We start from the raw sequence: 25,912 nt of genomic DNA, 5'->3' as shown, positions 1-25,912 counted from the left end.
ATCTGACCAATCAGAGGAGAGTAGACCAATCACAACAGACTGGGTCATCTGACCAATCAGAGGAGAGCAGACCAATCACAACAGACTGGGTCATCTGACCAATCAGAGGAGAGTAGACCAATCACAACAGACTGGGTCAGCTGACCAAACAGAGCAGAGTAGACCAATCACAACAGACTGGGTCATCTGACCAATCAGAGGAGAGTAGACCAATCACAACAGACTGGGTCATCTGACCAATCAGAGGAGAGTAGACCAATCACAACAGACTGGGTCATCTGACCAATCAGAGGAGAGCAGACCAATCACAACAGACTGGGTCATCTGACCAATCAGAGCAGAGTAGACCAATCACAACAGACTGGGTCATCTGACCAATCAGAGGAGAGTAGACCAATCACAACAGACTGGGTCAGCTGACCAATCAGAGGAGAGCAGACCAATCACAACAGACTGGGTCATCTGACCAATCAGAGGAGAGTAGACCAATCACAACAGACTGGGTCAGCTGACCAAACAGAGCAGAGTAGACCAATCACAACAGACTGGGTCATCTGACCAATCAGAGGAGAGTAGACCAATCACAACAGACTGGGTCATCTGACCAATCAGAGGAGAGTAGACCAATCACAACAGACTGGGTCATCTGACCAATCAGAGGAGAGTAGACCAATCACAACTAGGGATGCTCATTTCGATTAATTTTCCCGACCGACAACCGCCGCTCGTTAATCGATTATTAACCGTTAACTGATAAGATTATAATATTGAATTGACAGCCGATCTCACCAATCATAATCCGCCATTTTGTCCGACAAAGCAGTCAGGAGAGATAACGTTAGCTAGCAGATTAACATGGGAGGATTTGAACTTGAAAAACGGAATGTACTGACCCCTTTCCGCGGTTTAAAACAACATTCCTTCTTATGTTAATTCATAACTTATTTGATGCTATAGAAGGAAGAGATGATCGGTTCACGAGCAGCTTTAACGGATGCTCTATAGCGATCTGTCAGACACATTTAAGATCCACAAAACGGTATGTAGCCTATTGTATCGTTTAAATTTATTTTAAAAAATGACCAAATTTGAAAGGTGAGACTTTGTTTAATATGTTTAATATCAGAAGTAACCGAAAAGTAACCTGGTCTGTCCTGTCTGTCAGCATGTTGTCAGTCTCCTCTCTGCTCCGCGATGTATTTTTCACTGCGTGAGAACATGGTGTACGTGAGAGCAGTGTAGCTTGTCGGACATAGCGACAGTAACTAAGGGGGGCGGGTCTTTGCGAAGGGTCAATTGCATTAAATACAAATAAAATGGACGCGTATCTGTGACCCTTTAAAAAAAAAAGTTTTTATCAAAGGGTTTATTTTAACGTGCAAAGTGCAAACAGCAGCACAGAACAGATCAACAACAGAACCTGGATTCAGTTTAAATTTTCACGCACCTGCAGCATTTCTGACAGTGAGAGAAAAACAGAATAAAATAATACAAATAAAAAACAAAATAGGCCTACACTAAATATATTTTTTAAACTTAAATAATTAACAAATTAAGATGACAAAAAGAAAACACTGAATTCGTTTGAACAAAGCTTTAGAAAAAAACAGCAAGTTTTTTTATTTAAAAAAAGCAACATCAACGTGATGTGGGGTCAGTCTGGAGCGCAGCCTGTTGACAGTTAGACCCGCGGCAGAAAACACCCTCTCCGATGGGATGGATGTCCCATCGGACGGGAATACACAGGTAACGTCTCGAGACGTGTGTGGTTGCGCGTGTCGACCATAGACTGTAAAAAAGGTGTCGACGCGCTCCGTGAGTTAATAAATATATAAGCTATAAAGTATTTTATTTTAAAACCATGCAGCAAACTAAAAAAAAAAAGAAGATAAAAAAAAAAACCGTTTTAAACCGTTTAACTGATAGTATTAATCGGTCAAAATTTTTACATTCGGTTAACGGTTAAACGGTCAATATGAGCATCCCTAATCACAACAGACTGGGTCATCTGACCAATCAGAGGAGAGTAGACCAATCACAACAGACTGGGTCATCTAACCAATCAGAGCAGAGTAGACCAATCACAACAGACTGGGTCATCTGACCAATCAGAGGAGAGTAGACCAATCACAACAGACTGGGCCATCTGACCAATCAGAGGAGAGCAGACCAATCACAGCAGACTGGGTCATCTGACCAATCAGAGCAGAGTAGACCAATCACAACAGACTGGGTCATCTGACCAATCAGAGCAGAGTAGACCAATCACAACAGACTGGGTCATCTGACCAATCAGAGGAGAGTAGACCAATCACAACAGACTGGGCCATCTGACCAATCAGAGGAGAGCAGACCAATCAAAGCAGACTGAGCCATCTGACCAATCAGAGGAGAGCAGACCAATCACAGCAGACTGGGTCATCTGACCAATCAGAGCAGAGTAGACCAATCACAGCAGACTGGGTCATCTGACCAATCAGAGCAGAGTAGACCAATCACAACAGACTGGGTCATCTGACCAATCAGAGCAGAGCAGACTCTTTGAAAGGAGGGGTTTAGAGAGACTGAATCCTTTATCAAACTGTTTCAGACACAGTTACAAAAGAGCAATGTGTATTATGAAAAAAGTGTTTCTTGACTTTGAAATTAAAACCTGTTGTAGGAGACTCCAAAACAAAATTAAGAGCCTTTAAAATAGCATAATAGGGGCACTTTAATTTATGTTTTGATGGTGTTTGTGTGTAGTACATGGCAGTGACAGTGTTTATAAAGGGATGTCAGAACTAAGCAGCTCTGTCTAAATGATCTAAACATATCACAGGAGTTTAATGAGTACATTGTATATGGATTATGGAGACTTGTCATAAAGCACACAATGTGTTTGTGTTGAGTATCTCACCCATTGTCCTCCATGATACAGCCTAGCCAGGAGTTCATGCACCCACAATCATCTGATAAGACAGAACACACACAGTGAGTAAATGCTCAATATTTTATATCTCAGTATCAAAGTAAATTGAGCAAGATTATGAGAAAGAGTGTGTACTTTTTATTGATGTTGTATCCCACTGAATGCCAAGATTCTGAGCCAAACTCTGGGACAGCACGAGCGCCAAAGTCCGCGTAGAGCCATACTGCACATTCATCACACACACACAGAGAGAGAGACATGTTGGGTTTTCATATAATTATTTTTATACTGTACTAACTGTATATTCTCTCCCCTTATACTAATGTAACAAAACTGCTCTGAGACACAAAGGCTGAGGATCCATATGCAGTTTTAATGAAAGGGTAATCCACAATTGTAGTCAAAAACAGGCAAAGGTCATAAACACCGGGTAACCAGTCCAAACAATAACAGGGGCACAGACAACCAAGAAAACCAGACAGAAGATCAAAAAATGAAGATACAGAAAACCTGGAGAATGCTCAAAATTGCAGTGTTACACTAGACAAGACTTCACAGGGAATGAATGAGAAAACCAGGCTTATATAAGCTGAGCTAAACAAGGTAATGACACACAGGTGGATGTAATCATGGCTGATTAGTCTGGGCAAAGGATTATGGGGAATGGAGTCTGTGATAGTGTGGTGATGGTCGGGGGTGGAGTGTCCTCTGGTGGTAATGACGGGAACTCTCACTGGTGGTGATCGTGACAACTGAACCTTCCCATCACATACAACTTTCTGCATTTTTACATTTTCAAAAACATCACTTAGTATGATTTACAAGCTGACCAAGGAATGTCCCACAAGGACAAGGATTTTGGATATTGCCACCTATGTGGGGACATTCTGTCCTAATCAAAACAAATCAGTTCAACAGGGATGCATTAAATTGGTCAAATGTTACTGTAAAGAGACACATTTTGACACATAATGTTACAAAAGATTTCTATTTCAAATACTATTTCTATTACGATTTCTATTTCTTTTGAACCTTCTATTCATCAAAGAATATAAATATAGACTTTCCACAGAAATATGAAGCAGCACAACTGTTTTCAACATTGATAATAATCAGAAATGTTTCTTGATCATCAAATCATCAAATTAGAATGATTTCTGAAGGATCATGTGACACTGAAGAGAAGACTGGATTTTAACATATATTCAGATTGAAAACAACTATTTTAAATTGTAATTTCTGAATATTACTGTTTTTACTGTATTTATTGTATCAAGTAAATTCAGCCTTGCTGGGCATAAAAGACTTCTTTCAAAAACATTGAAATAATTATTTTGTACCCTAGTTTGCAAACTTAGTTCAGTTCCAACTACGAGTAAGATCGGTGTGTAAAATCAGCTGTGATATTCGCTACTATAAAGAAAACATTTTTATACAGTCTTTGATGAGTTCAGCTCCTCATTGTGGATGTTTGCTGTGAGTCAGTCAATCCACATGTGAATCACTCACCTCAACGACTCCAACCCCGTGACTCACAGAACACATTCCTCCGAAATACGCCGCGCAGCCCCGAGGATAGTGAAACGTCACGTTCCTGCAGACACACACCGACGCTCCATTACGCACAAGTCAATTCTCCACATGTGTGAGCAGTTATGCACAAACACGAACTTACGAGAACAGATGCACCGCGTCTGCGTGCTTCCTGATGTGTTGCTGTCGGTATTTGGAGAAGTTTCGCAGCATGTCGAATGGAATCACACTAATGGGAATGTGATCCTTATCCGTCCAGATCTCTAGGGCGACCAGGACCACACGCGTGTACAGGTGATCTTTAAAACTCTTCCATTAGACAGAGAGAAAGAGCAACAGGGGGAAATGAACAACATCTTTCCATTTAATATCTACACTTTTTTGTGTAATCAGAATTGCCATTTCTCATCTCTACGTGTCCCAAACCATTATGGGTTTCTGAACTTCAGCTCTATGGGTTGTTGAATTGATCATTAACACAAACTATTGACTGAAAAGTGATCAATAATTCAAAAACTCACAGCATCCACCAGGTTGACCACAGATTTGGCAAAGTTGAGTGTGCGCTGCTTGGTCCCCAGTCTCTTAAACTGTGGGATAATACTGATATAGTTATAACCTGCTCATAAAAACATCAAACAAACACTCAAACTCTCTGATTCACTGCAGTTTTAAGGAGAAAATACTCAGCAATGGTGCCGACTTATGAATTTACACATGGTTTGTCTTAAAGCATATTAAGATATTATTTTCAACACAATTTTCAACACGCTTCATATTTTCAACACAATGGGATTTTTTTTATTTTTTAAAAACTGTACTTATTATATTAATAAAATAAAAGGCCACTTAAGGGTACATAAAGAGACTTTAAAACGTTTTAAAAAGTGCACTTTGTAATAATGTCCAAATAAGTTTTACTTTAAAGTACATTTTTAATCATAATGTTTTAATAATATGTTGTCATGTTTTAATAGTGCACTTGTTTTGATGTGTTGACTACATACTAAACACATGTAAAGTTGATTATCATTTTAACTTTAGTGTGTTATTTGATATTGTTTGATAATTTAAAATTAATATATTTTATATTCAACTTCATCATTACAGTTGTGTAATTTAAACACAATAAAAATTTCATTTTATTAAATAAATCCATTTTAGTTAACCATAAATGCTTATCAGTACATTCAGCAGTAACTTTATTACATGTTTTAAAGACAATAGAAGTAATTTTAACTCTTTTTAAAAGTACTGCTAAATTGTACTTCTTCACAACGGAAATCATGTGCCAAAGACACTCACATACTATAATATTCAAACAGCATTTAAACACACCATGTTGTGGTCGACGACGATCATCAGCTCGATGTACTTCATCTCCTCAAACAGGTTCCTCGGGATCTGGAGGAGGAGAAGGAAAACACAAGCATGGCTCAGCTTCTGCATGAACGCTCCTCAAGAACAGTGTGCTATAAGCACTTTCACACATTACAAACTCTCATAATGCGCTGCCGTTACATTTACGGATCAAAGCATGTGCACTGTTCTGGATCAAAGTTTTTGGATGGATCCCAATTTACATATTTCTGCAACAACATAATTTAATTTATGGCCTCAAAAACAAACTCCTTTTTTGCCTAGTGAAAGCTTGCATTTTTCTGGTGATGGGAAAGTACATTTCAAAAGTTTGGGGTTGGTAAGATTATTTAATATTTTTAAAAGAAGACTCTTCTGCAATATTGTGAAATATTATTACAATTTAAAACGGCTGTTTTCTTTATGTTAAAGTGTAATTTATTCCTGTGATCAAAGCTGAATTTTCAGCATCATTACTCCAGTCTTCAGTGTCACATGATCCTTCAGAAATCACTCTAATATGATGATTTGATGATCAAGAAACATTTAGGATTATTATCAATGTTGAAAACAGTTGCGCTGCTTCATATTTTTGTGGAAAGCATGATATTTTTTTTTTCAAGATTCTTTGATGAACAGAAAGTTCATTATAAATCTTTGTAAAATTATTGTAACCTTTACTGTATCTTTTGGTCAATGTAATGCATCCTTGCAGAATAAAAGTATGAATTTATTTATTTAAAAATAGGATTTTGTCATCACAGGTAAAATTGTTTTTCTTTTAATGAATAAAAATAGAAAGTAGCTCCACTGATGCATCTGTTGACATGTTGAATAATTCATTTTCAGAAGCACACCATTTTTGGGAAATACTTCTATACTAGTTCATAAAATTGCATCAAATATTGTTTGCATTAGCATAACAGTCAGCATTTTGATAAACAAATGGCATAATTTATTCATAATTAGCTACTTAATGTTTTAATTTCTACTGTTTAAAAGCCTCCTATCCAGACACCAGTGTCAAACTGTTTTTACTTTACTAATGTTTGAAATGCATGAATACGATCTAGTCTGGACTTTATGCAGATTGGGATGCGAGTGCCAGTTCTAAGGCTGGGTCTGAGTCTCTCTGTTTGACATTATGGGATGTGTGTTGGTTTGCATTGACTGTTTTGTTCTGCTCTGCAGTGGATCACTTTGTGGCCTGTATCCATCAGCTCGAACTCTTACAGCTCGCTTTTTCCTCTGTCGAAGCCAAGACAAATCCTCCTCCATGCCTGCACACACACACACACACACACACACACACACACACACACACACAGACACACACATGTTTGTTCGTTCCTTCCCAAAACAGAAATCTTCTAACAAGAGTGTTTCATTGTTTTCAGTGACACAAAGCACACATTATCTCTTCTCCAAACAAGATTTAACTGAGAAAATAGAGTAACTGAGAAAATCTGATCATTCAGTTCAGCGGAGAGTCATGTGCCATTCAATTGTTTTAATTGTTAAGGGACACCCGAAACTCTCATTCTACTGCGAGTCTACAAACTTAAATAAACAAGCTATTTTAATAGACAGCTAAGTTTGTAGTCTTTTGCTGTCTCCAGACTTATGCAGACATTTGTTGTCTGTATATTTGAATGATTCTTTCAAGAAAGTTCACTATGAAGGTAAAATGATCAATGAACCAGAACGATTCTGAGCCAAATGAAGATAAAGATGTGTTCTGGTGACTGGCGTGTTTATTGAACCAATCAGATAAGAGTAAACCTAGAGTCAGCGAGAAGATCATTTGATTGGCTACATGAAGAAGGTGGACCCGCCCTCCTCTTCACGCTTGCAAAACTCAGTGAGTGAGAGAATCGTGCCAAAACTGGAAGCGCAGGTAAAAGAAAGACGCAACTGTACAAATCGGGATATTTTTTTGCCCCATGCACACAAGTCATTTAGACATTTGCAACAGTTTATTTTTTTACACAAAGTTTGATTTTACGCAATGAATCTGTTTTGCAGTTCCTAACTCTGTTGTTTTCGGTCGCAAATTGCTGTTCACAGGCCTGCAATACTTTTGGCCGTATTTGTGCGCAAAAACCGTGCCAAAAGTGTAAGCGCGGAAAAAAGTCAGAAGAATACAGATCCTATTTATTTTGCGTTAGCATGAAGCTGCAGTTTCACAATACATGAATTACACTTACGAATAACAGTTAAATGCTGCAAATATTTTTTTCTTACACTTGAAAGGCGATTTACACCTTTACAAATCTTCTCTTGCGCATGGAAATTTAATTTATGCTTGCAATCTTATGTACACTTTCACAAATCTTACCCTGCGCATGCAATTCATTATGACATCATTTTACCTTCATAGTTCACCCCAAAATTACAATATTATATTGAACCGTCTCAGGTTGCATATGTGAGCTGGTTCCCTGAGAAGGAGAACGAGATGCTGACACTATGGGGAACGCCCTCAGCATGACCGGTGTCTGCACACGCCAATTTCATTGGCAGACGGCAGTCCATGATGTCACACACTCGTAGTGCCTACGCGTATAAAAGAGTGCCTGAGTTGCACGTCATCAACTCTTCTGTCTGAAGGAGACATGCAGGCCTCTCTGTATCCATGTTAAAATGATAATCAAGTACTTTACATGTGCTTTTGTATATTGGTCAACACTGCAAAAAAGAGTGTACTTCTTTAAAGCATGGCAAAAGATTATTAAAATATTATGATTTAGATGTATTTCAATTAAAATGTACTTTAAACTTTTAGTTTGACAGTATTACAAAGTGCTCTTTCTTGAAAGTTTCTGCACCTTCATTTCAGTTTTTAAAAAATGTACTTTTAAGATTTGAAGTACACTACAAGTGCATATTAAATACAATTATATGCACTTTTTTACCCTCAAAGATTTTAGTATTTTTGAACGCCTCCTTTAGCTGTGCATTGTGTCTGTACCTTCATCTCCTGTAGGTGGTGTTTGCTGCAGGATATTCGTTCTGTGTAAGACATGTGGTCTCGCTGTTCCCTCCTAATGAAGAAAACACAGAGTATGAGCAGCCAAACCTCACAAGTTCATCCAAAGCTGCACATAGCAAAGTTTTAAATGGCCTTGTGCTTTTGATTAGTGTTTATAATGAATTGTGCAGTTTGGTTTTTGATTATTTATTTTTTAGAAGATGGTTTGTTAGTTTAAAATTAAAGTTCAGAGATTTATTTGAGTCACTGTGTGTAAGGAGAGTGTGTATGGAGTTAGTTAAAGTGTTAAGAGTTGATGTGCAGAGGAAATAGCTACTTCTGCTTAATGAAGTGTGGAAAATGCAATACATTGTCTTTTTTCAGGATTCTTTGATAAACAAAGTTTGAACAGCATTTATTTCAAATAGAAATCTTTTGCAACATTATAAATGTCTTTACTGTCATTTTTGATCAATTTAATGCATCGTTGCTAAAATAAAAGTATTAATTTCTTTCAGGAACATCACATCTTACTCTATGAATTTACTATTTATTCATCACCACATAATAATAATAGAATTAGATAATGTGCTTGAGTTACATAAAAGTTGGTCTTAAAGTGTGTAAAAATGCTATTTAGAAAAGAAAACTTACAATAGAGTGAGTCTGATTAAGTGGCTCAATTGTGTACATATGGAGTCCATCATCAAACATGCCACTGGGTACCAGAGAGAGACAAACAGTTATGTTGATTCATTTGGCTGCTTTTATCCAAAGCAACTTAGAAATGAAGAAAACACACAGACACATTACAAACCACAGTAAACACCACAGTACAATGAGTTATAGGAACATAATTTGTGGCATAAACATACATTATTCAAATTAACTTAAAAATTGGGGGAAAATACAGACACAACAGAATAAGTCAGTATTGAGACATTATTTAAGTGTATGGATTGAGTGCAGTACTCACTGTAAACCGTCACAGGTGGACAGAGCGGCATGCGAGTTGTCATTCCCTCTGATCTGGCCGTGGTAGTAACAGTGCTCTCCACCCTGACAACACACACATTTAGGGCCTTAGGACACATTTACACCTGGTCACTTCATGCGTTTTCTCTGATTGGACAGCTATGCGGTCGTGAAAAGACCAGGTGTAAATGCACTCCGAAATGCATTCGAGAGTCGAGACAGATATAAATCTGATCACTCAAACCACTTCAGATGGAGGTCTGAGACGCTTTCCAGGTGAAACTGGACAAGTGTGAATACATCTGGTTGTTAAAGCCATATGTACATTTTACTCCTTCAAAATGGCTTAAAAAAGTGTGAGAGCTTGGCTACAGTGACAGTCACGGATGTTATTCCATGTTGTAGACAATAAGTTCTCTAGCTTATATAAAACAAACATTTTGGAGGGAAAAGATTAAATATAAATGGAATCAATACTTAAAATGCTTAAAGTCCCCCTGTAATCAATAATTTTGTCCCTTAAAACTCATCTTTGATCACCAAAATGACATATTTAAATGTTTTTTCCTTGAAATAATTATTTCGTCATGCCTTAAAATAGCTTGAATGTAACTCTACACTCTTGCCTCATTTAGTATTCGCGGTTCTATGAATATGCAAATGAATAAGCCCCGCCTCCACTCACTCACTCAACTCAGAGATCCACTCGTTGACGATCACACGTTGATCTGATCGGTTACAAGGTAAACACCAGTGATTTCAAAGCGTGTTTTTGAGACTGTCTTTGGTTCACTGCAGTTTTAAGGAGAAAACACTCAGCAATGGTGTCGACTTATCAATTTACACGTGGTTTGTATTAAAGCATATTAAAAACACCACATAGACACAAACAACATTAAAAGCTTGATTTTCACTTTAATATTAAAGATGAACGAGAAACAGCGAGTGCTCTTTGCCATCGCGGCTATTGGGGCAAAAGTGCAATCGCTGGTCTATCTGGGTTCACAAAACCATTCAAGCTCGTTGTCAGCATGGCGAGTTTAAGGTCAGGTTAATCATAGAGAATTTTTTGATTGCTAAAATGAACTTCTCCACTACAGGATGCAGTGAAGGATCACGTGCGCTCCTTTGACTTCACTCTTCACTTGCATCAAGTTAAACATATCTCAACATCGCCGCGTCGTTTACATCCTGTCGCCAAAGGTCACTGTCGCCGGAAATTGACAGCTCTCCATTGAAATGAACAGGATCATGTCACTGTGTGTCGCTGGCAGAGTGACCATGGCTTGACCATTGGCGACAAGATATAGGCGTGTCCAGCATTGAGATATGCTGCGTTCACGACATGTCGTAATTACCGTAAATAAAGCTTTGAATGCTTTTGTGGCGAGGGGGGCGTGGTTTCGCGAAGTCTGTAGCGGGAGAGAAAGGAGGGGGCCGAGCGGTGAGTAAGTAGGTCAAGTGCAGATGATGAACACCTGTGTCTGATTGCAGTAATTGGCGTGGAGAGACCGCATATAACCGGGGAGAGCGAGAGAGAGGACGAGAGAGCTTCGGACTGGGACCTCACGAGGACGCTGATATGGACTGAGAGAACTGAATGCTGAGTTTATTGTTGTTTGAGAAGCTGTGTGTTTTAAACCACGGTGAAGGCGCTTTGTGCGCACCCTTTTGTTTATTTGAAACTGAGAAATAAAGTGAGTGTCCCAGTCAGCCGACCCCTGTCTTCTTCCCTCCCGGGTTTCGGCTCCACTGTAATAAGGTTCGTTGCTGTGATGGTGTAGGAAGGAAGAAGACAGGGGTCGGCTGACTGGGACACTCACTTTATTTCTCAGTTTCAAATAAACAAAAGGGTGCGCACAAAGCGCCTTCACCGTGGTTTAAAACACACAGCTTCTCAAACAACAATAAACTCAGCATTCAGTTCTCTCAGTCCATATCAGCGTCCTCGTGAGGTCCCAGTCCGAAGCTCTCTCGTCCTCTCTCTCGCTCTCCCCGGTTATATGCGGTCTCTCCACGCCAATTACTGCAATCAGACACAGGTGTTCATCATCTGCACTTGACCTACTTACTCACCGCTCGGCCCCCTCCTTTCTCTCCCGCTACAGACTTCGCGAAACCACGCCCCCCTCGCCACAGCTTTCAAATCTCTCTCGTGGTTCTTTGATGTCATACACACCGATCGGTCTGCACAGCGCTGCTTCCATTCAAACACACCTTAAATCTGCAGTGGTAAGGTGGTGCAGCAGTCATAGCTCTACAAGTTCTACAAGCACGTGAAGGCTTTTTACAGATCCGAATTGTTACGGTAATTACCACATGATGCGAACGCACCTATATGTTTAACTTGATGCAAATGAAAGCGACTTTCAGGAGCAACAATCAACAAGAGTGAAGTCACGTGATCCATCGCTACATCCTGTAGTGGAGAGTGTCGGAGCAAGATAGAGGAGAAGTTACATTAGTGGTCAGCGACTTTCCTATAATGAAAGATATATCTCTGTGTACATACAGTACGATATGGCCCGTCACAGATAAGTAGCTCAGTATCTCTTCATCAAGCCAACACACAATCACTCACTGTTTCTCTTCATCTTCAAAGTTGAGCATTATATGAACTGATTCCATTTATATTTAGTCTTTTCCCTCCACAAAATGTTTGTTTTCATTTTTTTCTCTCTCCTATTGCATTCTTTGATCTCGAAATAAGCTGTTTGTTTTCGGTTATCTGTTACTTTCATTTACCTATGTAAAGGCAATTTTCAAAAGTTAATAACAACCAGCATCAGAGGTGTAAGAAACATTCAACAGGGAAAACTGTAATAAAGGGAAAAGTTTATTCTTTGAGGATTCTTTTCACAAAAACCGCAGCTACCCGGTTTGGAAAACAGAATACCTGTAGACTCAATAAAGCATAGACATTTTATACAGTTTCTTGGCAAAAAAACTCCTCCTTCCAGGTTTCTTGTAAATTTCCAGAAAGATACCCCCTATCTTCAGCTAGTTCGGACTGGTTTCTACCCCCTGGTGCAGGTCACACTGTTCTTTGTCCCTGAGACACCCAAAGGCCTTCATCTATGACCTAAATTGCCTCCCGCTTCCCTCAGGAGAGGGCCTGGTGCTTCTTTTATTAGTTAAATAACCCTGTATTCTTCTAACCAAACTCTTTCTCGTGCTCAGGTATTTCACTATCTTCCTGCCCATCCGTCTTATTGGCCTGCTCTTTCCTGTCCCCCCTCAGCTGCTGGAAAACCTCACAGAAACATATGATTAAACAGTTTGAAAACAAATGATTATAAGAAATACTGAATTTTCCCGTAACAACCTAAATTTGCATATAGCGTGGGAAGTGAAGATCAGATTTTTATACATTTTCCTGTATGGTGGGTCTCAGTGTACAAATGCATGAATCAGCATCCTCTCTCTCTCTCTCTCTCTCTCTCTCTCTCTCTCTCCCTCCGGTCATGCTCTTTTCTGCTACTCTCCCCTTTCTCACAATCTTTGTGTCACATCTGTCATCTCTCCCGTCACACAACACTGTAGGCGGTTAAATTATTACACTGTAACACCCAACGAGTTAGGATAACTCATTTCAATTGAGGATACAGATTTTCTCAGTCCATTTCATGAGTTCACACTTATATATAATCAGATATAGTATAAGATATGCGTATTTGGCGTGCTGTCCAAGGAAAGGGCTCTGAGCTCTGAATTTGGCCAGAACCCAGAGCACCCCCGCCCCATCCCTGGCTAGGATAAGAATAATCGAGAGCAAGGAGTTGGCTCTCTATAGAGTTCTCAACGGGTCGGGTCGGCCCGACAAACCCGACGGGACCCGCGGGTTCGGGCCGGGTTCGGGTCGAAAATATAATCAAATGACTCGGGTCGGGTCGGACCTCGGGCTTAATCTTTTCCGCTCAGTGAAAAAAAAAAACATTTATTAATCATCGCTGCTGTTCACCGTAAAGAAAGTCTGGCTGCTGCGTGCAACGTGCATTATGGAGAGGGGCGTGGGCAGACCTGACGCCGCTGCGTGCACGCCTTTAGCCTGGAGAGAAGAAGATGGAGTTGGTGAAAAGTAAACTTGCCGCAGGTGAATTCACCGTCGCTACTACAGCCTATTTAGATATTTTAAAGTTTATTGTTTCAGTTGTTTGTATTGTTTGTATTATTAAAAGGCGTGAACATTAAAGGTTGGTTTGAATTCCTGTCTGCTGGTCATGATAATACGTGTATGAGAGAAAAAAAAATCCGACGCGCGTCGGGCCGAGGGCCGGGTTCGGGCAGATAATTATGTTGATGTGTCGGGTTAGATCGGGTCCGGGCTTTAAAAGCCACGGGCCGGGTCGGGTCGGGTTGTAATTTTCAGGCCCGTTGAGAACTCTAGCTCTCTATATAAGCTAACTCTCGCATTGATTGGGTAGACTATCTGAACGTGCTCCTCCCAAACTTTGTTAACAAGACATCATTTAAGCTTAAAAACTGTGAAATTGCACAGCAATGACTGAGACTACTACTCTATCAGCAAGTGACGTTGCTACATTTAAACAAATCAGTGTAAAGATAAAATATAATTTCATTTCAACATTTACTCTCCTTACAAATAGGTCTGGGCGATATATCGCATGACATTGTTAGGCGCATCTCGTCAGTAAAGCCGGTTCCTTGATTAGTAGTAAATCGCCATCACCTGCTTTCAGATGGAGCGGCATTCACTACACAGAGCCGTAGTTCACTGACAAGCTGAGCCATATCGCATTATCGCAGGCGATACGTCCGCGATAATTAATGCGATATGGCTCAGCAGGCTTTACTGACGAGATGCGCCTAACAATGTCATGCGATATATCGCCCAGCCCTACTTACAAAGTCTGAAGCAAAGCATGCAGGGAACTAGAGTCTCCTGCAACTGATTCAGTTTGAGTTCTGCTTAATATAATCAGTTAATGAGTTTGCTCCAGTTGTAATGAAAAGATTTATCTCAAACTCTGTAATGGAAACTATATATAAACCTTAATTAAACAATTTAATAATCAATTAAAAAGTAATTTATACCTGTATGATATTACGCTTGGACCAGCGGTTTGGAAAATGGATGGAAGGATGATGATTCAGCTGCGGATGCCATCTTCTGGCGAGACGCGGGACTTTAGTCAGCATGACCCTCACAGTGCATTATGGGTATTCTCTAGCCATTGTACGCTTGTACAATGGTCTTACACTCGTTATTGTGGTGCATTGTGAGATTGAATGAGTGCATTCAATAAAGTCCACTATAATATCAGACACCACTACAAATGTATGTTCACTAAAGTAGTTCCCTATTTGAGGATATTAGGTTATGGATATGTTAACATATCCATATTAACATATCCTTGTTTGTTACCATGTGAACTAATCACCAACATCTGTCCTTTATTTAGCCTTGTTACCTTTGTGTATTTAAACCCTCAGTCATTGTCTGTTCATTGTCTTGTGTTAACGTTGTTATCGTGCTGGTGTTTCTCGGATTTGTTCCTTGTGTTTATTAAATGTGATTTCATCATTCATCTGCATCAAGCCTCTTGAATCTGGATGATCATGTCAAGCCAGTACGCGACAGCTTCATTTAATACATTTGAATGTTAGTTTTTACAGAGTAATTATAAGTTTATACCATTGGCACGTTCTCATTTGAGTCCCAGTGATTTACTACTGATATTATTAACAGGAAAGATAAAAGAGGATTTATTACATGGCACACCGAAAACATCAGACACTTTTACATATAAATTTTAAGTCTGAAACCAAATGAACTGAGGTTCTTTTCCCAATTATAGTTACAATACTTTGTGAGTGAGGTTCAGCAGTAATGTTTTCAAATTAAATGATATGGCTATTATTATTACAATGATTACAATAGCCATTGTATGACTATTCTCTAAAAAGAGCATAAGCCACCATCGGGCCAAATGGTTCTAAGAAAGATAAGGAACTGTTCCCGTTACATTCCCACTTAAGTTTGGTTTGGCACGGCTCGATTACACACTGTTCTTAATCTGGAATTCTCAGCACAGTTGGCTACCAAAATAAACACAATAATAATGAAATTAAAAGAAACATCCATTACACAGTTGCTATTTACATCTCGTACCATCTATAAACTCAGACGTATTTGTATTACATTCCAAAGAGCTTCTTTATCAGACCCACAATGGAAAATGAAACCATTTCCATTCCAGCTGGACCGGATTAGCATGAAATGTTTGGAATGGAATCCAGAGTGAAGTGACAAACACTGAATTGAGAAATCCTAGTTTATACCTTCCCGAGGATGGGCTTCCCTTCTTCATAGTGTATCTCCACATAGTCTGAGGACAGCAGGTCACTGGAACACACAAACACACACAAATATGAAACTTATGATCATCTGTTGATTCTGGATATCAGAAGTATTCTGGCTCAAGTTTACGCACAAGGACTGTTTTCACAGCCACCTTCGGCTGAAGAGTATTTGCTTTGAAAGGAAAGTATCTGAATCCAATTTTGTTGGACCAGAGCCTATAATTCAGGCGAAACATCACTACACTCGGTTCAACATACACTCATGTGCAACACATGTTTTCTGCATTTCTGTTACATACTCATACAAATAAGAAAAAAATGCAAGTGCTATTACTATGCTTATTTTAAACAAAAAATAACACAGTATAGAAGATAGTTTTGTACTTATCCGAGATATACTTAACGAAATGCTTGTCTTACACAGACAAGTAGCCTATACAGAAAAATCTGTATCTTTAGCCTATAATTGTACTTAATCTTGTGATCGAGATATGCTTAAGAAAGTTAATAAGTTAAGTTATTCAAAGTTTACTTTTCTTGTAGTTGTATTTAACATTTTTCACTAGCTTGCTAACATTTAGCAAGTCTCTTTATATAATACATAAATCATTGGCATAACTTATAGGTAATGTACATAGGAGTTAAAAAAAAGTCTATTTCAAGTACAGTTAAAGGTTTATTATTTTAAGTATAAAAATTAATATAGGAAAACCCCAGAAGTATAAAAAAGTATGATGTTAAGTTCACCTAAAGAAAACGTCTCAGGGTACGACTCTAACCATTGTTCCCTGAGCAGTGAACAAGATGCTGCGTCATGTTAGTGATGCTATGGGAACGCCTCTGCATGATTGCGTCATGATGCACGTGTGAAATCATAGCGGGACCAGGAAGCTATAAAGTGCACCCGGACCAAACAATGTCAGCTTCTGATATGTCGAAACAAGTAGATCACAGGCATGCAGGAGGTATGGTAGGGCAACGCAGTGTCTCATTACAGTCGTAACTTGAGACATTCCCTTTCGAGGGAACTCCCTCTGCGTCATAGTAGCAATGCTATGGGTATGAAATACCCACAACGGCGTACTGACAAGTGCCTGTCTAGTGTGAAATCATGGCGAGCACAACTAAGACATGAGCACCTGGGACCCTGGTGTAGAGCCCAAGTCTAGGTTATAAAACCTTACAAATGTGTGAGGAGAGGACCAGCCTGCCGCATCACACACATCTTGAAATTACAATAAGGATTTAGAAGCCGCCATACTCCTATTTGAATGAGTTCTGGAAGCCATAAGTGAAGGCTGAACAGATGCCTCATATGTAAGAGAGATAGCCTCAACTATCCACTTTGCCATACTCTGCTTAGATGTTGGGGAAGCTCCCTCGTCTAGGAGTCCTGAAGCGCACAAACAACTAGTCAGTTTTACACCACAGGGCAGTTCTGTGGACATAAGCATCCAATGCTCTGATTGGACATAGCAGATTCAGTCTTTCCTGGTCTGATGTCAGAAAAGGGGGGAGCACTGAAGGCTTGCAACACTATAGATCACGCAACATTGGCGGGGATCTTAAAAATGTACCCCGGTCTAGGGTGTAGAAAAGCTTTCACCATACCTGGTTCAAACTCTAAACACGAAGGGGCAACCGGGCAATCTCCTATTCTCTTAAGAGACGTCATAGCCTGAAGAAACAGTGTAACAAGGTTTGTTGTTATGGGAAGAAGAAGGCAGGAACCGGCGAACATTTAACAACTTTAATTAATAAATAAATACAAAATGAAAGGTGGCAGCCCCTCGCAGACAACTGCCGTGCACACACATAATAAAACATAAACAAAACACAACGTAAAATCCAGGCCTGGTCCTCTCTCGTCCTTCACCGCTGTCGCTCCTCCTTTTATGCTTCCACTCCTCCGTGAGAGATACGAGACCAGTGAGTTGCACAGGTGATGCTCATCAGTAATCACGCCACCGGCCTCGCCCCGTTCTCTCACGGCCCTTGGTCTCGTCCTGCTCGCCATATACCCCATCGTCCCTCGCAGGCCAGGGCTGACCCGCTGCCAAACACACTTTATCCACCATACTAGTGTTCTTTCAGCCTCATAATAAATGAGTAGTTTGACGTTTGGGAAATGAAGACACGGGACGAAACCATGGTGTGAAGATCTGGAAAAAACAGCAGGCCCCGACGAGGAGATTGTGGTTTTGAAAGCAGGAAACAATCACCTAATTTACTCTTTTGACGAACTTTCTTCTTCTCGGCCAGCCAATTGGTGATTAATTTAGCGACGACACGAGTCACAACCTCCATAAGCTCCTTGTAAGCAAGAGGGTGAGGCAGTAATAAACGTAACGTAATGTTGGCAGTTGACGCCTCTCGCGGTTCAAACACACAGGGCTGGGCAACTGCGTTCGTCATTACATTGTGCATCAAGTTCAAGGGTTACTCTATTGGCGTGAGTCGATACGTACGACCGTCTGCCGGAAGCTAGTTATTTTAGTCAATAAAGTTTTAAATATGGATATTTTTCTAACACAAATGCATTGCTTCACTTCAGAAGGCCTTTATTAACCCTTTATGGAGCACTTTAATCATGAATAGATGCGCTTTGATGGACTTCCAAAGTCATCCAGCCATTCACTGGCATTATCAAGCTTAGAAGAGCCAGGAAATGTTTTAATACAACTCCGATTGTATTCGTCTGAAAGAAGAATGTCATATACTCCTAGGATGACTTCAGGGTGAGTAAATCATGGGCTAATTTTCATTTTTGCGTGAACTATCCCTTTAAAGTTTACTAATTCCCCATTTAAAGCTGCAGAAGGGAGCTTTTAGAAAACGTTGACTTAGCCTGAAAATTTGAACAAGCACAGCTTACAGGTCACTCCCCCTCGCTCTCTGCTGCGCTACAGCCCTCCCTCCACAGCTCCTCCCCCACAGCGGAGCCTGCCGTGAACGCGCAGGCTAGTAAACATGCAGGGCCACCGATGACGGCAGATAAACAGTTATGGCACATTCACTGGTAGGGACGAAACATCAACAATATGCTTTACATTGACTATGGCCTGCCCATACTTTGACTTCAAACTTGGTCCTCAAATCATTACGTATTTTGCAATACACGTAAAGTAACTTCATAACGTTGCACTCTTTCTATAAGTTATAATAGCTAGCAAGATAATATAACGGTAATGTTACAGTATGTAAGTAATTATTCTAGCAATGTGTAATGCTAAATAAGGTTTGCTAGTACATTATTTCAGCAACATGACAAGCCAGTGAATTAGCAGGTTTCAATTGTTCCTTTGCACAGTGCGTGACATTTTATCTGTATGTTATGCGGCTAGAGGTTTGACACTAAGTCATGGGCTCCGACGGGCTTGTTTATCGTCATCGGTCTTTTTCAGTTTACCTGTCTTTGTTATATGAGCAGGTGCCACTCGAGAAATTGGCAGTTTTGGTTGTTTGTCCGACATTAGCACAGCTGTGGCAGACCGGCTATCTTGATTTTGAACGACGGCACGCGCTGTGCGAGAGAGGGGTGTGATGATCAGCGCGTACACAAGCTTGATTGACACTGCTAAGACATTCCTCCTGGCTCTGATTGGTTGTTTCTGACCGGGAGCGGTGTATTTCTGCAAATGGCAATAGAACCACTGGGAGGAGCCAGAGGAGCTTGATTTTTTCACAGGTTATCTGTCTCATATTCTACTGTCAGGACATAAAGACAGTTTTAACAAATATGTAAAAAATACATTTTTACAAAAGTCACCTACTGCAGCTTTAAGTAGATAGGACTTGGTCTTGGATGGCCGAAATAGCTGCCCGGAGGTGTTGCAAATATGGCCGCCGAGTGAATAGAGTTTCCTTGTAAAAGACTTTCGCCACACTCAGGATCACATACTGTAGCTGTCGGCCTTGTCACCTGATGTGTTATGTAAAAAACAGAAGAATCTAAGAGGTGCTTTAGGCTGAGACTAACCCTTTCATCTCTGTTTGTTTTTGTGTAAAACGAAGGTAGGCAGTGTTTAGTGTGTGTGTGTGTGTGTGTGTGTGTGTGTGTGTGTGTGTCAGGAAGTGGCACTGATTGACCTTTAACGTCCTTTAATCATCACAAGCCTGGTCTTGAGTCAGCGAGGCAGAACACACAAACACACACTCTAGCTGACAAACCGCTAGCTGTCTCATTCTTAGCTGACTGCTCATTTCAAGATGCCAAAATTGCCACTTTCTGCCAGAATGGCGTTCTCCTGTAACCTTGTGGAAATGACGCAAACGCACAGTCAGGTTTCCTCGGGAGCAGATCAGAATATTAGAATAGGTTAGGCTAGCGTGCGTGCATATGTGAGGGAATATCAGGAAACATTGTGATAGAAAGAACTGTACTACATCCTTCTCTATTTGTGTACATAATATGGCCTTGATATAACAATACTATCGACCCAGTGTGACCAAGTTTCCCATACTAATCCATCATGAACTGATAAAAGTAACTCAACAATAACACAAACTCAATGTACTCCAATGGCAACACTTATTTTATGAGTCACTTGTTATGTGCTATTATTGTAATAACCTTTTATACATTAACATTAACTGCCATTAAATTAGTTCATTAACTGTTGGCAAGATTTCAGAAAGGCTAAATCACTTACAACTGTAGATAAAACAGCGATCAACTATCTAGGTGATCTTAGCCACCAAGAGGAATTGTTAGATTTTCATGAATTATTACAAAGAAAAAGATTTATTTTCTCTGGAACAACATCTGGAATCAAGCTCAATCTGACCTGTACCGTGTATTTAGATATTAGACTGGGTCAACAGTGTAATTATGTTGGCTTGAGAAAGAAAGAATTCTTCTTCTTCTGAGATTAAAGTTTCTGACTCTTAACTCCTACAGCTTTCAAGCTACAACTAACAAACTCCTTCAAGGGTGAGACCTTCAGACTGTTCTGACTCACGTTGCTATGTCTTTTCAGACTGATCCGACTTTGGGAATTCCCGTACCGGACTTTCGAACAATCCCAAATTCCCAAAGACTTTCATTGACGTGTTCAAAACTTGTATACAATAACTCTAATAGAGTATTTAAGCTTTCTATCACTATTAAAGCTTGTAAAACATGTTAGCCATGAGTTAAAACATGCTAGAAACATGCTTATTAAATTTACATCTAATTACACCATATTTGTGATTACACTTTAATATAATGTGTCAAACTTTCTGTAACCTGGAAGTGTTGCCAATTTTCTCAATGTAAAATATAATAATAAAAATGAATTCACAAATGAAAGAAAAATATCACAAACTCAAAGCTCATGATCTGACAGGTGTTTCGGCCAGAAAGCAGGATCGTCACTCATTAAAACCTGTGTGCTATTCGCGTCTGTGTGCTGTTCATGATCGCGGGCTACACTCACAATTACGATCGAAACTTCTAATCCGATCAATCAAAATCAATTCTGATTTAAAGCTTGTGACATATAAACGCACACATACACACTATCATTTTATTTAATTTTCATGTAAACACTATGTTCGAATTCATCGATCGGAATGAATTCAGTCCAATTGAAACAAAAGGTGTGCATGCAGTAAACATAGCCATTGTTGTATAATTTCTAAACCTCGCCGTCTGCTTGCAAATTCTCAATCTTGTGCGCTCTATCTCTACCTCTCTGTCTGTTCTCCGACATCTGGCAGTGTCGTCGAACTGCTCGCGCATGTGGAGTACGACAGGAAAGTTCACTATTCATGATGGAGTGGCCTCGTATTCGAGCAGATGTAATAATAACATTCAAATCGTAATGGTTATAAACAGGCCATACAATATATGATATAAAACTAAGAAATAGGATAATATATGATTTATATAGGCTTCTTGGTATCTGTCGGGGCCCCCTAATTCCCCGGGGCCGTAAGCGGCTGCTTACTTCGCTTATTGGGTAAGTCCACCCCTGAGTGAATAGTTATGTAAGTGTCCTGTCTTTAAAGGGTTAGTTCACCCAAAAATGAAAATGCTGGCAGTAATTACTCACCCTCATGTTGCTCCAACTCCATAAGACTTTCGTTCATCTTCAGAACACAAATTAAGATATTTTTGATGAAATCTGAGAGCTGTCTCACTCCTCCATAGGCTTCTATGCAATTTCATTCTGCCGGTCCAGAAAAGTTAGTAAAGACATTGTTAAAACAGTCCAAGTGACTACAGTGGCTCAACCTTAAGTTTATCAAGCGACGAGAATACTTTTTGTGTGCAAAAAAATAAAATAACGACTTTATTCAACTATTCATTTTCTTCTGTGTGGCTCTGAGTGAGAAGTATCAAAACTGAGAACTGAAAAGACGACGCTCACGATCATTTGATGGGAAAGTATGAAAGGTAAGCCATTCATTTTGCAGCATTGGTAAGGCACTTTTATGTTTTCTACTTGGTTTCTCACGATTCGAACATCCAGTAAAATGCACACTTAAAGGGATACTTCACCGTTTTTTCATATTAAACTATGTTATTCTCTTAACTAAGACGAGTTGATACACACCTCTCTCGTCTCAGTGCGTGCACTCAATCGCTCTGGCACGCGGCGGCACTTTGATAGCACTTAGCTTAGCCCAGTTCATTCATTAGGATCCAAACAGAGATAAAGCTAGAAGCGACCAAACACCTCCACGTTTTCCCTATTTAAATACAGTTACACGAGTAGTTACACGACCAAGTATGGTGACACAAAATAAAACGTGGCGCTTTTCTAAGCGGGTAAAAAGGATAACTATAATGTATGGCGGAATAGCACTCGGGAGCACTTCGACTCGGTGCAGTAAAAAGTCACGCTTGAAAAATCCTCTCCCTCTCACTTCTGTCATTAGAACCAACGTGACTTTTTACTGCACCGAGTCGAAGTGCTTCCAACTTCAAGTGCTATTCTGCCATACATTATAGTTAGGGAAAACGTGGAGGTGTTTGGTCGCTTCTAGCTTCATCTCTGTTTGGTCCCTAATGAATGAACTGGGTTAAGCTAAGTGCTTTCAAAGTGTCGCCGCACGCCATAGCGATTGAGTGCACGCACTGAGACGAGAGAGGTATGCATCAACTCGTCTTAGTTAAGGGAATTACATAGTTTAATATGAAAAAACGGTGAAGTATCCCTTTAAGAACCATTTTTAACACTACATGGAGACCCATCACGCGTGCGTCTTGTCTCTCGTGAAATCATCAGAGGCCCACATGGAAGAAAATGAATAGTTGAATAAAGTCATTATTTTGGGGGGATTTTTGTGCACAAAAAGTATTCTCGTCGCTTGATAAACTTAAGGTTGAGCCACTGTAGTCACTTGGACTATTTTAACAATGTCTTTACTAACTTTCTGGACCGGCAGAATGAAATTGCATAGAAGCCTATGGAGGAGTGAGACAGCTCTCAGATTTCATCAAAAATATCTTAATTTGTGTTCTGAAGATGAATAAAAGTCTTACGGGGTTGGAATAACATGAGGGTGAGTAATTACTGACAGAATTTTCATTTTTGGGTGAACTAACCCTTTAAGTACACTAAAGTGTCATTTTATTTCATTAATGTAATATTATCTGCAAGTAGTTTTTAAAAAATATACTTTTAAGATTTGAAATTGCACAAGCGCAATATTCAGTGCTACAAGTGCACACTTCTATTTCAGGAGGGATGCCGTGTCTGTGAGCGTGCATGTGTTAACCACACACAAACACATTCCCTTCAGATGAATGTCTGGCTGTGGGGATTCTGTGTGATCACAGAAGGGTGTAGTTATGTAGTGTTTTGGTTACAAAACCTGCAATAACCATTCAGGCGCTCAACACCACTTTATGTGGAGGGGACAAAGGGATATGGAGTCATTTCCAGTGTAAATCCACGAAGCTGAATGGAAATGGATCCCATCATACAAACTTTGCTTCCAGTAACACAAAAGAGAGGACCTGCATTCCCCTAAGTGCATGTGTTAGTTTCACAGAGACACAACACATCAATAGTCTGTCACATCAACAGTCATGAGAGACGTGTGTGTGAGGCCGATGCGAGTCTGCACAAGTTACTCTTATACTGATTTGACTTAGCAATACTCACTTGTTTAGTGTGAGGTCCAGAATGAATTGGGATCCAAAGGCCTGAAGCTGGAATGAAGCCTGAGCGAGATGAACCTCCTGTTGAAGAAAGAAACAGTCCAGATTTAGAGTCAGCTGGATGCCAGAATGACCAAACGCTTACAGATCAAGTCCCTCGAGCTGTCATAGGAAATGCACTCATTTCTATGGTACAATCAAAACATTGTTAAGCAATTTCTAAAGCAATGTCTGAGTGATGTCATTATCATAGTAATAGTCACAAACACGTCTTCTTATCAGGGCTGGTGAAACGTGACTCAGCCAGTCAGTAGTACTGTCTATTTTCAGTTGTTTTGAACGTATCTTTTGTTTTGCTTCCAGTAAGTTAATAAATAAGAAAAAGTAATTAAATGTTGCAGTGTCTTTTATCGAATGGTTGTGTAATATGGCGGTTTGGGATGAATTTCTAGCCTCATTTATATAAAATAATGATTTTCAAATAAGGGGTGTGTGTGTACACTTTAGAATACTTTCAGAGTAATTATTAGGGAAATAATATATTTTAAAAGAATTCACTAAATTGTGTGTTAATTGCAATTAAATGAAAATGTATTATAGCTTAATTTAGCTTAATTAAGGACTTAAGCACATCTTTATATGTAATCATAATTACTTCTTAAAGTGTACAGATGAATGTACTAACAATCATTTATGGTTAAATAAAACATTTCTACATTTCTAATTACACAATAAGTACTTTACGTGACCTTTACATATTCAATTAAGTGTAATTCTTTAAAGCACAACAGAAGATGATTAAAACATAATGATTTAAAATGGATTTTAAAGTAAAACCTTTAATTCAACATTTTTAAAAAGTACACTTAAGTGTGTTAAGAAACAGTCATAAAAGTGTACTTTAAATTAATTTGAAAAGTGTGCATTTAATTCATTAATATACTATTTGCAAGCACAGTTTTTTATGTACTTTTAATATTTAAAGTGTGCATTAAATAAAATTAAGTTAATACAATTAGTTGATGCAAATATTTTATTTAGTTGCATTACAACTTTAAAAGCTCACACATTGTTTTTGTTGCACAGACTTTATTAAATGAGCATTAGTTTGACTAATGGATCTAATCTAATGTAATGTACATGTAATGAATAACGGATAGAATTTACAATTACTAAATGCAGTTAATAAAAGTAGTATGATGAGTATGATATAGTTCTTCTCAGCACTACATTTATAATGGTCTAATGGAACTGCCCCACTTTATTATTCATAACGGCACTGGAAATTTCATTCATATAATGACCACTGCACTTTAAATATGCTGTGTTTTCATTTTTAAAAATCTGATCACCTTACTAGATGGCAGCTCTTATTCTACATTGTGTTTAATGTAAAGAAATGAGCGCCTAATGCTTCATCTTGTTGCACAGTGTATGAATATCACATTTGGAGAGACATTCCCTGTTAGCTGAGATCATGGCTAGATGAAAGAGGGAATGTTAGTTTCTTAAAACAGTCCTGTTGTGTTCTCTCGAGTTCAGTGATGCATAGAGTTTGATTGTGCTGGAAGCATTATGTTATGCCTGACGAATGTATGCGTTCGTTTACTTGGGTCTGAAGGTCCATGGGAAGTAGTAAAAAGATAAGATAATGTGATAATACGAAAGTGTGATCCTTACCAAACACAACAAGTCCCCTATCCTGCCTCAGCAGTGTCTTATTTAGATCCGCGCACATTTCTAT

At 39.3% G+C, this 25,912-nt stretch overlaps 1 protein-coding gene across 1 annotated transcript in view; it reads right to left on the bottom strand.

The window, feature by feature from the left end:
- adam23b (ADAM metallopeptidase domain 23b) overlaps positions 1-25,912 on the bottom strand; it is a 47,802-nt gene that overhangs the window by 20,545 nt on the left and 1,345 nt on the right. The window contains exons 3-14 of the mRNA XM_084123347.1: positions 24,173-24,249; positions 16,053-16,116; positions 9,751-9,833; positions 9,429-9,492; positions 8,775-8,847; positions 7,037-7,083; positions 5,783-5,848; positions 4,966-5,034; positions 4,587-4,753; positions 4,421-4,505; positions 3,047-3,134; positions 2,900-2,951 (exon numbers count right to left, since the gene is read on the bottom strand). Of these exons, the coding sequence (XP_083979473.1) occupies positions 2,900-2,951; positions 3,047-3,134; positions 4,421-4,505; positions 4,587-4,753; positions 4,966-5,034; positions 5,783-5,848; positions 7,037-7,083; positions 8,775-8,847; positions 9,429-9,492; positions 9,751-9,833; positions 16,053-16,116; positions 24,173-24,249 (935 nt within the window). The remainder of the gene's footprint in view (positions 1-2,899; positions 2,952-3,046; positions 3,135-4,420; positions 4,506-4,586; positions 4,754-4,965; positions 5,035-5,782; positions 5,849-7,036; positions 7,084-8,774; positions 8,848-9,428; positions 9,493-9,750; positions 9,834-16,052; positions 16,117-24,172; positions 24,250-25,912) is intronic.

This window comes from Abramis brama, assembly GCF_963993115.1.
Source record: "Abramis brama genome assembly, chromosome: 8".
Taxonomy (NCBI): domain Eukaryota; kingdom Metazoa; phylum Chordata; class Actinopteri; order Cypriniformes; family Leuciscidae; genus Abramis; species Abramis brama.
This window is presented reverse-complemented; position numbering and strand designations above follow the sequence as displayed.